Below are 15,205 nucleotides of genomic sequence, written 5' to 3' on the forward strand. Positions count from 1 at the left end.
GTCCATGGTCTTTGAATGAATTATGAGTCACTTGAGATTCCTTGAACCCCCAAAACTCATTGCCCACCAGTCTATTTTATTTATCACAAATTCAGATTCTTTACAGTTGCCAAAAGGATACATTGTTGAATAGATAATAAAGACACTTGGATTGAGAAAAGAAACAATTATATTATTTCAGCTGTTTTACCTTTCTAAATTTATGTGTATGATAAAAAGTAACAAATTGGATATAAAATTCATTTCCATTTGTAACACAAATTGTTGGTATTTTAAAACAAAATTGAATTAAACTTATGATATTTAGCTGACTTGACTGGTGAATGTTACATGAGTGTTTGGTAGATATGAAATCAATGAAATTGGTTAAACAATACTGTTTGTAGTGGTGTAACCATATATTGACATATTGAAATGCATTGGTAAACTGCCATATGAAGATCAATATCAGTACAAATTCTTCCATAACTTTAATACTGTCTTTTAGTTCCACTGTTTGTTGCATCTTTGTTTGTTCCCTAACAAGATGTTACGTATATTTAATTTGTGCTGTTTGTAAGTTTTGTCTATTAAACTAATCAGCATGAGCAAAAAATGTATTATTTTATGTTTATATATGGATTTAAATCTCTGACAATTTTACTATTTGATACCAGACTGAGTACATCAAGCATGTTTTGTATTTCATGTAGATTACTGAAATTCCAGCCCTTATGCTTATCAATCAACTTTAGAATTTAATAACATGATAAGTTTAAAAAATATATTGTCTTCAAACAATACTGTATATAGTCACTTATAAGATGAGTCCAACTGCAAACTGCACAGACCCAGATCTGCCATCACATAATGCACCAGCAGATCTGGGTCTGTGCAGTTTATTAGGAGTAATCAATAAAACAAACAACCTGGACTTTGATCTGCAGTCACATTATGCTATGGCAGATTAGGCTCTTTGTTGTTCACAGTTTGACTTGCCTTTTAAGCTGGTTTATGTGGTACTTCTTGATGCTTTCCATTTGTATGAACTTATGGAGATTGGCATTCACCTTGGGGTTGTATGTGTGTATGTATGTATGTATGTATGGTATGTATGTATGTATGTATGTATGTATGTATGTATGTATGTATGTATGTATGTATGTATGTATGTATGTATGTATGTATGTATGTATGTATGTATGTATGTATGTATGTATGTATGTATGTATGTATGTATGTATGTATGTATGTATGTATGTATGTATGTATGTATGTATGTATGTATGTATGTATGTATGTATGTATGTATGTATGTATGTATGTATGTATGTATGTATGTATGTATGTATGTATGTATGTATGTATGTATGTATGTATGTATGTATGTATGTATGTATGTATGTATGTAGATTTGATTTTTATGATATTCTGTAAATTTCACTTTACGATGTCTATTCAGTCATAATTATTTCACTGGTACAGCAAGTTTTATACTGTTTTCAAAAAGCACTGAAGATTGTTCCTGTTCTGAAATATATACATATATATATATATATATATATATATATATATATATATATATATATATATATATATATATATATATATATATATATATATATATATATATATATATATATATAATTGAGGATAACAAGGCCCATTGGAGCTACGAAAGTCCCAATTATCATTATGTCCAAATGTCATACCTTTAGGAAATATACAAATTTGTGTTACTAGCCTGTGGGCCATGGGTCTCTTGAGTGGCTGTGGGGTTATTTCAAGTGGTAAGCGAATTGGGGGTCTGCAAAATTTGCCTTCATACTCGAAAAGACTGGGAACCACTGGTATATATCAATTTGTATGAACCTTGTGATGTTCTTTGCAATATCTTAAATTTTGTTTCATCATATTTCATTATACTTTTACTGTACATGTAACATGTTCTGCTTTTGCTTTGGTTGATTTCAGCCAACACCAGCAATGTTAGCATTGGCATACGAACATTATAACACCAAACTGAAGAGGCTGTGTTTCAGGTTTGTTATTGATATGTATCATTTTGATTGGTAATTAATGTACTGCATGTTAAATTAACTTCTTTCAGTGTAATAGACATTATTTATAAATTACAGCATTTCAGAAACAAAAACAAAACACTTTATAGAAGAATAGATGACTGCTAGCATTAACCATTTTTGAAACTTAGAACAATTGAGTAAACTCCAGAAACACCGTTTTTTTACATACATATTTTTTTTCCTTTACTAAAGATCATGTAGATGAACCTAAAATTAGGAATAATTTTTTCCAGAACCATTAGTTTTGCAATCTGTGACATCACAAATTAAATTAAATTCCCATAATATTGTTTTATGTAATTTGTATGACAGTTAAATTAAATTTTCATAATATAGTTTTATGTAATTTGTATGACAGTTAAATTAAATTTTCATAATATAGTTTTATGTAATTTGTATGACAGTTAAATTAAATTCCCATAATATAGTTTTATGTAATTTGTATGACAGTTAAATTAAATTTTCATAATATAGTTTTATGTAATTTGTATGACAGTTAAATTAAATTTTCATAATATAGTTTTATGTAATTTGTATGACAGTTAAATTAAATTTTCATAATATAGTTTTATGTAATTTGTATGACAGTTAAATTAAATTTTCATAATATAGTTTTATGTAATTTGTATGACAGTTAAATTAAATTTTCATAATATAGTTTTATGTAATTTGTATGACAGTTAAATTAAATTCCCATAATATAGTTTTATGTAATTTGTATGACAGTTAAATTAAATTTTCATAATATAGTTTTATGTAATTTGTATGACAGTTAAATTAAATTCCCATAATAGTTTTATGTAATTTGTATGACAGTTAAATTAAATTTTCATAATATAGTTTTATGTAATTTGTATGACAGTTAAATTAAATTTTCATAATATAGTTTTATGTAATTTGTATGACAGTTAAATTAAATTTTCATAATATAGTTTTATGTAATTTGTATGACAGTTAAATTAAATTTTCATAATATAGTTTTATGTAATTTGTATGACAGTTAAATTAAATTTTCATAATATAGTTTTATGTAATTTGTATGACAGTTAAATTAAATTTTCATAATATAGTTTTATGTAATTTGTATGACAGTTAAATTAAATTTTCATAATATAGTTTTATGTAATTTGTATGACAGACAGTTAAATTAAATTTTCATAATATAGTTTTATGTAATTTGTATGACAGTTAAATTAAATTTTCATAATATAGTTTTATGTAATTTGTATGACAGTTAAATTAAATTCCCATAATATAGTTTTATGTAATTTGTATGACAGTTAAATTAAATTCCCATAATATAGTTTTATGTAATTTGTATGACAGTTAAATTAAATTTTCATAATATAGTTTTATGTAATTTGTATGACAGTTAAATTAAATTTTCATAATATAGTTTTATGTAATTTGTATGACAGTTAAATTAAATTTTCATAATATAGTTTTATGTAATTTGTATGACAGTTAAATTAAATTCCCATAATATAGTTTTATGTAATTTGTATGACAGTTAAATTAAATTCCCATAATATAGTTTTATGTAATTTGTATGACAGTTAAATTAAATTCCCATAATATAGTTTTATATAATTTGTATGACAGTTAAATTAAATTTTCATAATATAGTTTTATGTAATTTGTATGACAGTTAAATTAAATTCCCATAATATAGTTTTATGTAATTTGTATGACAGTTAAATTAAATTTTCATAATATAGTTTTATGTAATTTGTATGACAGTTAAATTAAATTTTCATAATATAGTTTTATGTAATTTGTATGACAGTTAAATTAAATTCCCATAATATAGTTTTATGTAATTTGTATGACAGTTAAATTAAATTCCCATAATATAGTTTTATGTAATTTGTATGACAGTTAAATTAAATTCCCATAATATAGTTTTATGTAATTTGTATGACAGTTAAATTAAATTTTCATAATATAGTTTTATGTAATTTGTATGACAGTTAAATTAAATTTTCATAATATAGTTTTATGTAATTTGTATGACAATTAAATTAAATTTTCATAATATAGTTTTATATAATTTGTATGACAGTTGTAAAAGAGTTTACAATGAGCAGTACCAGGTGTTGGGATCTCAATGCAGAATTAATGGATCACCTTGCTTATGCATTAGCATTGCATGTTCTACAAAAGATTTTTCCTTTGAAAACCTTAATCACATTATCAGATATATAGTTTCAGTCAGTTTGGATGAAAAGTAATGAACTTATTAAAAACTGAATGTATACATGTTATATAGACCATATTCTCCACATGGTATTTAACTGTTAGGGCAGCAGATGTCCATTTTGTCAAACAAACTTTGCGAAATGGATGTTAAGCTGCTAGGGCACCAGATGTCCTTTTAGTCAAATAAATTTAACACAATATGTGCCAGATTGCCTGTTACCCAGGACAAGGTTGGCTAGTGGCCAACTGCAAATGTGAATTCACGACCCTTTACTGACAGATTTTGCCAGATTGGTGACTATGCTTGGGTGAATGCTTATCCTTATAATTGATGTCCAAAGGGAAATGGAACTTGAAACATTGTCATGAAAACCATGTGTTTTAATCACTTTACCTGCTACCGGCTTCAAATTCTGTATTTGTCTTTAAGCTTTATTTAACTCGGTATAAGCTTGATGAATTTACAATGAATAAAATAGTTTGTCAAAGTAAGAAATTTTGTTTATCATATTTGATGCTTCATTGTCAAGTGTTAAATTCATTTTATATGAAAATCAAGAGCAATCAGTTCAAATCTGTGTTGTATAAGCACAGTTAAGACTGTCTCTGACATATGCTACTAGACTTGGAACAGAAATTTACCAGTTACATTATCCAATCGTAATCAAGTTTTGCCAGTTTATTGCCAAAAATGTTAAATTACACTTAGGATTTACTTGAAATTTATCTTAATTTTTCTCTACAGTGGCTGGCTGGAGTTCTACCTATTGAGAAGAAGGAAGATAATTAAAATGGATGATAAAACAATTGTAGCAATCCGTCATCACTCTCACCGCCTGATGAAGGTTCATTTGACAGCATGGATTGTAAGAAAACTGAAGAAAACACTGCTAGATATCTGTTTCTCCACATATAAGTAGTCAAACAGTGTACAAAGGTTATGAAAACGGTATCATTCTCAAATTCAGACTCAATCCCAAATTCTCACATTTGATTGGCTTGTAATTTTGATTACCCATCAAACATCAAAACCTTAATTGAGTTTAACATTTGATTGGCTGGTGATTTTACATTAGCCAATCAAATATTGGAACTTTTTAATTGAGTTTGACTTTAGCATCATAATGTTTGTATCATCACAGGGCCACGTTTTTGTTTCAACAAACATCTAAAATTTTCTTCTCAGATTGAGATTTTTAAAATTTGTTGCATCATTTAGAATCATGAGTTTTTCACTGAACATTAAGCAGGCATTAATTAATAAAGTACATTTTTAATATCCTGGATTTTCCTGAAATAATCTTTTTTTTTTTAAATCTCAAATGAGGCTTTTCCTCAAATTTGAGATATGACTAAATTGTATTGAATGGCTGATTACATATTTCAGAATCCAGTTCTACACATTATGAGCTTTTTATTGTAAAGAATAAAAAGTAATGTGAGAAAGTGGTAGTGATTATATTTGTTATACTTAGAATTTAAATGACTTGATGCTTGTCACAAAGAATTTAAGTAAAGTATATGGGAATGATGAGGCAGTAAAACTGAATGTACATGACTTTTGAATAACTCATTTTTAAAAAAAAAATACTGTTGGTTGTTGACTTGACTTGCCACCACAGCCAGTCTCAAGTGAGAACTACAGTAAGACACTGATTATTTGCATGCTGAATATTCAAATTATTTACTCAGAGTAACTATTTCATGTATTTTTTCATACCCATTAATTTTTTGTACACAATCCAGTTATCAAAATAATAATTATTTAAATGTATCATATTTGTTTGTACATATCACTTTGTATTTTTCCAAAAATTCATTAAATTATCAGACGTAAAATTTCTACTGAGAAGATTTAAGTTTGCAAAAAAGATCGAAAATACCGTATTGCCATTTTTTATACAAAAATTAATCATTAATTGTTGGTGAGAAAATACAATGATTTATGCATAAGCTCTCTTATTGTGATTACAGTATCAACTGGTGTTTATAAACATGTGGACAAAGACTTCACAGAATATACCTTTAAATATTATCGTTAATTAGTTCTCCTTATTAAGTCTGTCATCGTAACAAAACCCCATATGCATTTCAAAATGAGTTCTGAAGCTCTTTGATGTTTTCATATCCAACAAAAATTACATCTCAGTACATGCTAAAGTGAAGACCACAGACCGTTGATCAACCATTCTTATTGTTTCATCATCTTCATACAAAAATAAAATATAAAAAACTTGTCTTTTTCTATCTTAAATTTGAAAGTAACAGACTGTTAAATCGATTCGTATTTACATATATGCTATCTTTTAAGTGCTTGTACTGTTTTGACTTGGATATAATTAACATTTTATTGCGAATCTATTGTATGATATACCCCTCTATTGTTGTCTTTATTGGTGAGTTTGAATAACAAGTAATACATATGATCCCTTGTCATTACAACATCTACTGTATGGGCAATAGCTTCAATAGCGCATTGACAGATTTTTGTTTCCCTGAAGAGAGCCTCATTTCCCAACTGGCAGCCTTGCTGATTTGACCTATTCTGCAATTCTTCCCTCTGTCTGGTTTCAGCTAGAATAACCAAAGCTCTAAGGATGTTAATTACCATGTAAATAACACTGCATAGCCATGTGATTGTTGTGACAATGTATATCATAGTTAAAACAAAAATGAATTGTCAATTTAGAGGTGTTAATTGATAATTGAATATAGTAGTGTCAAAATACATGAGGATTATCACAATCATCAGGTAACTGAAAATAGTCTTTTTTCTTTTTACAAAAGCTACAAATAAAAACCACCCTGAATAAATACGGTCTTGTACACTGACAAAATTTTGTTTCATCTCTCTCTCTCTCTCTCTCTCTCTCTCTCTCACAACACACACACACGCTTTCGCACATTAACTAAATCGTGATTTCAAGTTCTTTCGGGCCCCGAGTGGCCGAGTGGTCTAAAGCGCTCTCCGTTATGGATCACTGCCATCTCACCTCTGTCTGCGCCAGTTCAAGTCTCGGATTCAGCCTATGTGGGTATGTTAGAAAGTTAGCCAGTAGCTTCTTGTGGGTCGGTGGTTCTTTCCTGTGTTTTCCTGGGTTCTTCCTCCACCATTAATACTGGCCGCCATGTATAGCCTATCGTGTGCTGAAAAATGGCACTAAACCCCACAACAACAACAATCAAGTTCTTTATTTTTTATATTGCAATTTGATAATGAGGTTATTGTTCCTAAAAGAATACAAGTTGCACTTAATTTCTTGACAATGTGGACTGATATCATTGCATACAATACATGTTCCAACCATCTTAATAATTTTGCCAACATTACACAACATAACAGCTACAAAGGAGTATGCTCTAAATGCAGAGAAGCTTGCACACTGAGACATAATCCTCTCTCTCTCTCTCTCTTTCACTAATAACAACAAAAATCTTTTTGAGTACTTTTATTTTTATTGTAATTAGATTTTTGAGTTGAGAGCAGAATGAGACAGAAAATATATATTTACTTTGTACATTTGTACCATTAGGTTGTCGAGTAGTGTGTGTTTTGTAGCACTTGTTTGGCTACTATTCCTTTGTTTTTCATACATACATGGTCAGTACCACTGAATTATAATTTTATTTTAAATATAATTTTTCGTACACTGAAATTAATAATTACTCTTTCATGTACAAAAAATTACATGAAATATGTGGTATATTAAAAACAAATGTCAAAAAATAATCTCATACAGTTATATTAAAAATGATATAAATAATTAAATAATTTTTTAACTAAATATGCATGTAATGAAATGAGAGAGTATGAGAGAATGAGCACCCAATCTCTTTAGATCTCCAGTAGCATCACATTCCCAGTACACAGGTAATTCATGTGGTTTGGTCTGGAGCAGGAGATATTTTGGTTTCTGGTATTTCCTTTGGGCCTTGCTTCAGTTCCCAGAGCCTTTACAAGGGTGATGGATGTAATAGCAAGTTATGTCCTCCAGTACCTCAACAAATGGTTGATGCTCAGCATTCTCAGACATGCACTTCAGAGATATCAGTCTCTCTTTTGATGGTGGCTCAACTAGACCTAATCCCCAATCAGCAGAAGTCGGATATGATCCCTTCTCAAACTTTCTCATCCATCAAGGAGTAGTTCATAATAATCTGAACAGAATTAGCAAGACTTGAGGACAAAGCCTTGTCTGGTTGTCTCTCCTTCTCTGCTGGAGACTTTGAACATGGCAGCAGACTTAGTTCCTTCAAGAAGGCTTTGCATGCAGCCCTGCCAGTTCTCACATCGAGCAAGCTGGAGATCTCTCACTGGAGCCCCTTAAAATCCAAGGTTCATCAACATCTGAATTGCTGAAAAATCAGACCAGGTTTTGGACCAGACTTCTGATGCAAGCTTTGGAACCTCACTCCTACCTTTACATCTGCACCACCATTTCATTCTAGGGTCTCACTTAGAGCCATGGGGTATAAACCTGCATGGCCTGTGATCTCTGGAAGGAGCTTTTGGCATCAACAGTCCTAAAAGCAGGCACTTTTTCTTGCATCTCAAAGGTACATCAGCTACATGAAACATCACTGCATCTTGGTCGTTAAAGACAAGATGTTGATCTTTGTGTATCTCAGACATTAAGAAGACTTTCATGCACCTTCTCACTGCTTGAGAGTTAGAAACCTCCTCCTTTAGACACCATCAGTGAAGTCCAATACATCATGGGGAAGAGGAATATTGTGGTGGAGAGCATGTCTAGCACAGGGAGAGCAGTTCTCATGGAATATTCAAACACTATTTAGTAGCATGCATTTGTGGGGAAAGCCAGTGGTAGACTTGTTCACAACAAGGCTAGATTAACAAGCTCAGACCAGATGGCTTGTTTTGAATGCTTTAAATCTGAGATAGGATTGACTGTATACGTTCTCACATTTCATAAGAATTCTCCACAGTCTTCACAGTGAGGACTTCCAATTCATTATTCATAATCATAAATCCCCTGTGGTCCAGGGATAATGGTTCAGTGATCTCAACCAGTTGGTCAACAATCCAAGGAATGACCATATTACCAAATGCACTTGCAACAGCTAAAAGGCAATTGATTTCCAAGTTTTACAGTACAAAGTGGATCATTTTCTGTAATTGGTGAGGTATGTTGATTCTGTTAGCCACCCATTAATCGCATTTTCTAATTTTCTTCATTTTCTCATTAAGGCTTAGATGGAACCTCTCATGTTCTTTGGTTAATATCTAAACTTATAAATCTTAAAATAGTCTTCCTCAATTCCCTATCATTAGCAAGATTGAGTGAAATTCATGCTTTCTCACTGAACAATGGTTGTTTACATTTCACTGGTAACTATGATTTAGTCTCTTTTCTTTGCCAAGTCGGCTACCTTTGATAGCTCCTGTTCCAACTGGAATTCCCAGTGTCATTTGTGGTGGATGTTCAAAGTATTTAGAAAGCTTATCAATCTCTCATTGAGTGAGATCTGTCGTTAATGAAAGTCAAACCACATAAGATCAGAGCTATTGCTGCATATTGGGCCATTTGTAATTATTCTTTGTTGGGTGATGTCATGAAGGTTGCCTTCTGGAAATCTCGTATATGTGCATGTTTTTTCTTTGGATCCGGTTGTGTCAGCCCAACAAGCTGTCAATTAATCCTGCAGTTTACTGACATCAGTGTCAAGTTCTTTTGACAGCTTATCTTATTCCAACAATGGAATAATAGTAGGTAATGTATAACTACTATTCAAATGTAATTTCTGGGTGGGGGGTAAAACTAATTTTAATTATGTTATACTCACCTGCTATTACTGCCTACCTTTTCTTTGGTCCCCAATCTGATGTTCTTCAGTCTTGATCAGAGTCAAAGAACGATGATATTTTGATTGCCAGAAGTTGATTAAGATATTAGTCTGGGTGGGATCATGGGTTTTGTTCTAGACCTCCAATTACAAATTGGATGAGAAAATAATGTTCTTGGACTGGGGACAGGTGCCAGGAAAAGATACAGCAATGCAATAATAGCATATAAGTATTACATAATTAAAATTAGTTCCACCAAAAAAGAACTACATTTTTACTATCTTTTTAGGAACGTTGTCTTTTATCTTCATGAAATTTACTTTTATTTGGAAGGGTTTATCTTCCTTAATAATTTTTCTAGTTGTTCCATTTACTGTTTAAATCTTAATTATCATCAGCAATACATAGTCAGGATTGTACTGATGTGGTGTTAAATCTTGTATTATACTCTGTGCTTGAGCTGGATTTAACTGGTTTGCCATTTGGCATGTATTTTATACAAGTAGCTAAGACATACCGGTCTGTGTCTTTCCCGAAAGAAATTATCTGGAATTTTTCTGATTAAAACATGAAAGAAAGTATTTTTTCCAATCCATTTTAGATATTTATGATTGTCATTTGATCTTCTTGGATGTTATTGTTTTATACTCAGAATCTTTTCTTTCTTTGCAGGAATGGGTCAAGTTTCGGAAGGGAAGACAAGCAAGTGAGGGCTTTGTACATGTAGTTTAATGTTCGATTTTAAAGTGAAATATCTCCGAGATATTGATAAAATATTGATATTGTTGCAGTTTACACAAAGAATATGAAAAGCAGAAATAAAAAATGAATATAATGAATGGTATTTTATGCAGTCTGTATTAGTAAAATTATGAAAAATTATATATTCTCCATATTGACTTTCCTAAGCAATATTCTAAATAATACAAATTCATGTTATTTATCTAATTTCGAAAGTAATACATGGAATATGATCGATTTCATGAACAGGAATATTCATCACTAGCAGTTGCAGCCAGAATTCTTTTACATAGACTGTCTTGTGTTTCAAATTTGACATCTAGCTATTTTTCCTTGCAATTTATATTTTTTCTTTCTTTTTTTTGTATTTTTAGTGAGCTTTCAAAAACTGAGGCATGTTTTCTTTGTTGCATGGGGAAGGCTAATCTTCAGGGCATGGCACAAAGATACACTAGATGCTAGATTGCAGAGGGAATACTTTGAGGTTTGTATAATCGTAATTTCAGTTAAATGTTTCTATCCACATATCTATAGCTTCTTAGTAGGATAGGGAATGATTTTAGTGAAGAGAATCTTTAAAGAATATAAAGGAACTAGTGTCAGCATCAGAATTTATTTATAGTACAGGATTGTGTGTATATTTGTGCTTGTTATATATAATTTGGTGGTAGATGTTTACCATTATTTTTAAGCAGCGCTTTATCTTCTATATCTATGTATTTAGTATAAGTCTAAGTGGTGTTGATTTTTCTAATCAGATAAAGTCAGTCTTTTGTCTGCAAATTTGCTTTTTCATTGTTGGAATTAGTTTTTTTATGTTGATGGAGAGATTGCAGTATATTGGGTGGCTTTGGAATTTTGGGGTAGTTATGTAGATGGTAGTATATTTTTCCAGTTAAAAACGTTTGAGTTCGTTTGAAGTAATGCTATATGCAGTGAAACTTTGATCACTTGGATACTCATTCTTAGTGTACAACTTTCTCTTGTCTGCAGCATTGGAAAGCTCAGAACAACCAGAAGCTCCTTCAAGTTTTCATTTTGTAGCCTTTCATATGTTTTAACTTCTGCTGTATATTCCTTGTTAACTGTTTATGGCTCTATTTCTTTTGGCTTATCATTGCAAACTGAGCTAAATTTTTGGTTGTATAAACAGACCAGCAAAAAGATGAAGCCAAGCAAAACATGGATATCAGATATAAATACAAAGATTTCTGTGTTATTTCTTTCACAATGACAAGTCTTTCATCATTCAGTTGAATGCTTGATAAATTCAAGTCACATAAAAGACATGTTGAAATAAATAAAAACATAAGCACAAAAGTGTGAAGATACTTTACTTGGATTTAGTCTTTTGGTATCAAATGTATAAAAGGACTTTCAGCAGAATTAAAAGATATTGAAGGAAATTATGTGGTTAAATACAAGGTTTTGGGTTTCTTCTTGGGTGTCCAGTTTTCTCCACAATACATGCTACATTATTTCAACATTTTTAGTCATTTACAAAGTTTCACATTAGTCTGTGAAACCTTTTATGTAGTTGATTTTTTAAAGTTATTACAATGAAAGAAAAGTTTTATTTTCAGGAATTTAAAAAAAAAAAGAAAAAATGAATGAAATGTTTTTATATTAAGGATTTCTAACCCCATATCGTAAATCATAGCTTCATTTAGCTGTATTATATTCACAAATTATTGCTTTATTTTGCCTCTTTTGTGACACAGGAGACATTGGTTAGTACGATTATACTTGTTTTGGTTTGTGGTCAAGTCTAAAATTAACCTTTGCAAAGTAACAGCAGTGCTTTTGTGACGTCTTTTTTAACCCCTTTCTTACATGCATTTTCATTAAAAAAATAACTTGGCAAATAGCCATAACTTTTTCAAACTGGATTTTAACAGAACTATCAAGAATAACGGTAAATGGACAGAATATAAATTACCCACTGAAACTCGTTAAATGGATTCTTAACTCCAGAATTGATTTACTGTAGACCACAAACTTGGAGTGTTAGAGGCCATCTTGAAATATCATCAAATGATTTGAATTGGTCATTTTGTGTGCATGGTTTGGCTACTTTAACTTGATTCAGTTGCCATGACCATTAGGGTGAATGTCACCATAATTGTAAATAAAGAATCAAATTTCTTGAAATATTATGTGTTTTTGTACATACCATTTATATCTGATAAATTATTCTTTATCAATAATTTGATTAATTACATAGTTGTTAAGATTTGTCTAGTGAAAAACCTATTTGCATTTTTTTAATCTGATGAAGTCTTTGTTTTTGTCAATTAATTTTCATAAATTTTTGACATGAATAGTTAAGTATACTGGAGACATAGTCTCCACAATATTAGTTTGGAGCAAAAAGAAAATATATGTACAACTCTAATATGTATTTTCATTTTTGCATACAGTTTTATTTTATGAAAATAGATTTAGATCTTCTGGTTGAAGACCAGAATAGCTTATACAATGGTCCTGTGTCCATCATCCATCTATCAATCACTCCGTCACTTGTTGTCATTTTGCAGTTGTTATTGCTACTGCTTCTAAGCATCTTGGAGGAAAGTCATGAAGCATGGCATACAGTTTCATTTTGAGGTATAGCTGATCTGAAATAAACATGATGCCCGTGAAACATATCTCTTTATAACTACTTTTCCTGAATGGAGGGTCTGTGGCGTTTTCATTTACAAATTTCTTATGATATGTTGATGGTCTAAAATGAAAATTGTGCCCATCTAACATCCAACATGATTGTAATGGTAGACATCTTTTCTGCTAAAATGAAAATTCTTTTTTTATACTCCTGTGATAAGTTAGAGTGTATTGCATTATCATGTTGTACATACATCCACTGATCTTGTCTGTTACCAATTTCATTTCTGCACAATAACAAAAATTCTCACTTTGTGGATGGTTTGCATCTAGGGGTAAGGAAGAAACCTATTGATTTTGGGGTCCAACAAAAATAAAAGGTCATGGTCACTGGGACTGAAAGAACCAAAATGATTTCTGCATAATAATATAGGCCATTATCACAGATCTGGACAAAACTTTGTGGATAGGTTGAATTGAGGGTAAGGTAGTAGCCTATTTTCGGGGTGTAAAGGTCAAAGCTCAAAGTCACTGACTGCTACTTTCATTGATACCTAAGAATTTTAATCTCCTTTGTCTATTGTAAATATTCATCTAATGAATTTTAACATTGATATTAAATCTTGTCAGTTATTTTCACATAAATTTATGACAAACAGTTACTGTACATCACAAATTCATGCATCAGTAATGTTTTAGTTGCCACCATCTCAATATCAGAGGATGCATATCCATTGAAAACAAATATAAACTACCAAAAGCTTCATAGTTTAAATTACAGTCATAAATGCACTGAGACAAATGCATCAATGATGATTTCCTCAAGATAACAATTTTAAATATCAGCATACACTTTTTTGTCAGTAGTACATGACAATGACAGAACCACTCCATATTGTTTGTGCTAATAAACAAGTTCAGCACATGGCTATTGCATTGTTCCAAAACATTTGATATGGATACAATAAAAAAATTACAGAAAGAAAGAAATAAGACAAAAATATTTACATTTTATTAAATTTTGAAGAACAATCTACAGACTGACTAAAGTGTTGTCCATGGTGTGTAATTTGAACATGAAATTAGGCTGACCTATACCATGAGGTTACTGTCATGTTGAAATGTTTTGTGGAGACATTTCATAAGTAATTAGCTTGTATCAGTGTATCAGCTATCCATGTAGTTTTCATGGGTTGGCAAATCAAGCTAGCTTAGCAACTAAGTACATTAATTAATTTCTCACAAAGATACTCGCAATCATCTCTTTGACAGTCAATTGACTATTTTCACATGACATGATTTGCTTATTTTATATCATTTCTAATGTTGTCACAAGTAGACATTTACTAATATTTTCATTTATTGACATTTTGTCATATATTGTGTTATTTTATTAACTAAATATTTTTGTTAAGGAAAGTCTTACAAAATATATATCTTATTATAATTGTCAAATTTCATGACACCCATACTAAGCACTATAGTCAAGACTAAAAGAAGCAATATACATGTATAAAGCTTTCATTTAGCAATTTTCTCGTTAGGTATATAGGAGTTGTTTTGCCTTTTCTATAAGAACAAAATAGGATTCACACCTGCCTTGATGTTAAAAGCATGTTTGCAAGCTACCCAGATGCACTAAAATGATTGAGCAGTGTATATTAAATTACTAAAGTTTTCTAAGTGTTCAGAGTTATACTAGAGGTATACAAATTACCTATTAGCAGTATGAGAAGAATTAAAGTATGAGTAATTTATCATTTATGTAATGCAAATTTTATGCACTAGGTAT

At 30.4% G+C, this 15,205-nt stretch overlaps 1 protein-coding gene across 1 annotated transcript in view; it reads left to right on the top strand.

Annotated features, from left to right (window-relative positions):
* LOC149787878 (F-box and leucine-rich repeat protein 13-like) overlaps positions 1–15,205 on the top strand; it is a 104,942-nt gene that overhangs the window by 10,413 nt on the left and 79,324 nt on the right. The window contains exons 4-7 of the mRNA XM_089974116.1: positions 1,954–2,021; positions 5,008–5,128; positions 10,741–10,774; positions 11,184–11,293. Coding sequence (XP_089830242.1) covers positions 1,954–2,021; positions 5,008–5,128; positions 10,741–10,774; positions 11,184–11,293 — 333 coding nt within the window. The remainder of the gene's footprint in view (positions 1–1,953; positions 2,022–5,007; positions 5,129–10,740; positions 10,775–11,183; positions 11,294–15,205) is intronic.

This window comes from Sinohyriopsis cumingii, chromosome 11 (genome assembly GCF_028554795.1).
Source record: "Sinohyriopsis cumingii isolate HCF-2022 chromosome 11, ASM2855479v2, whole genome shotgun sequence".
In the NCBI taxonomy this organism is placed as follows: Eukaryota; Metazoa; Mollusca; class Bivalvia; order Unionida; family Unionidae; genus Sinohyriopsis; species Sinohyriopsis cumingii.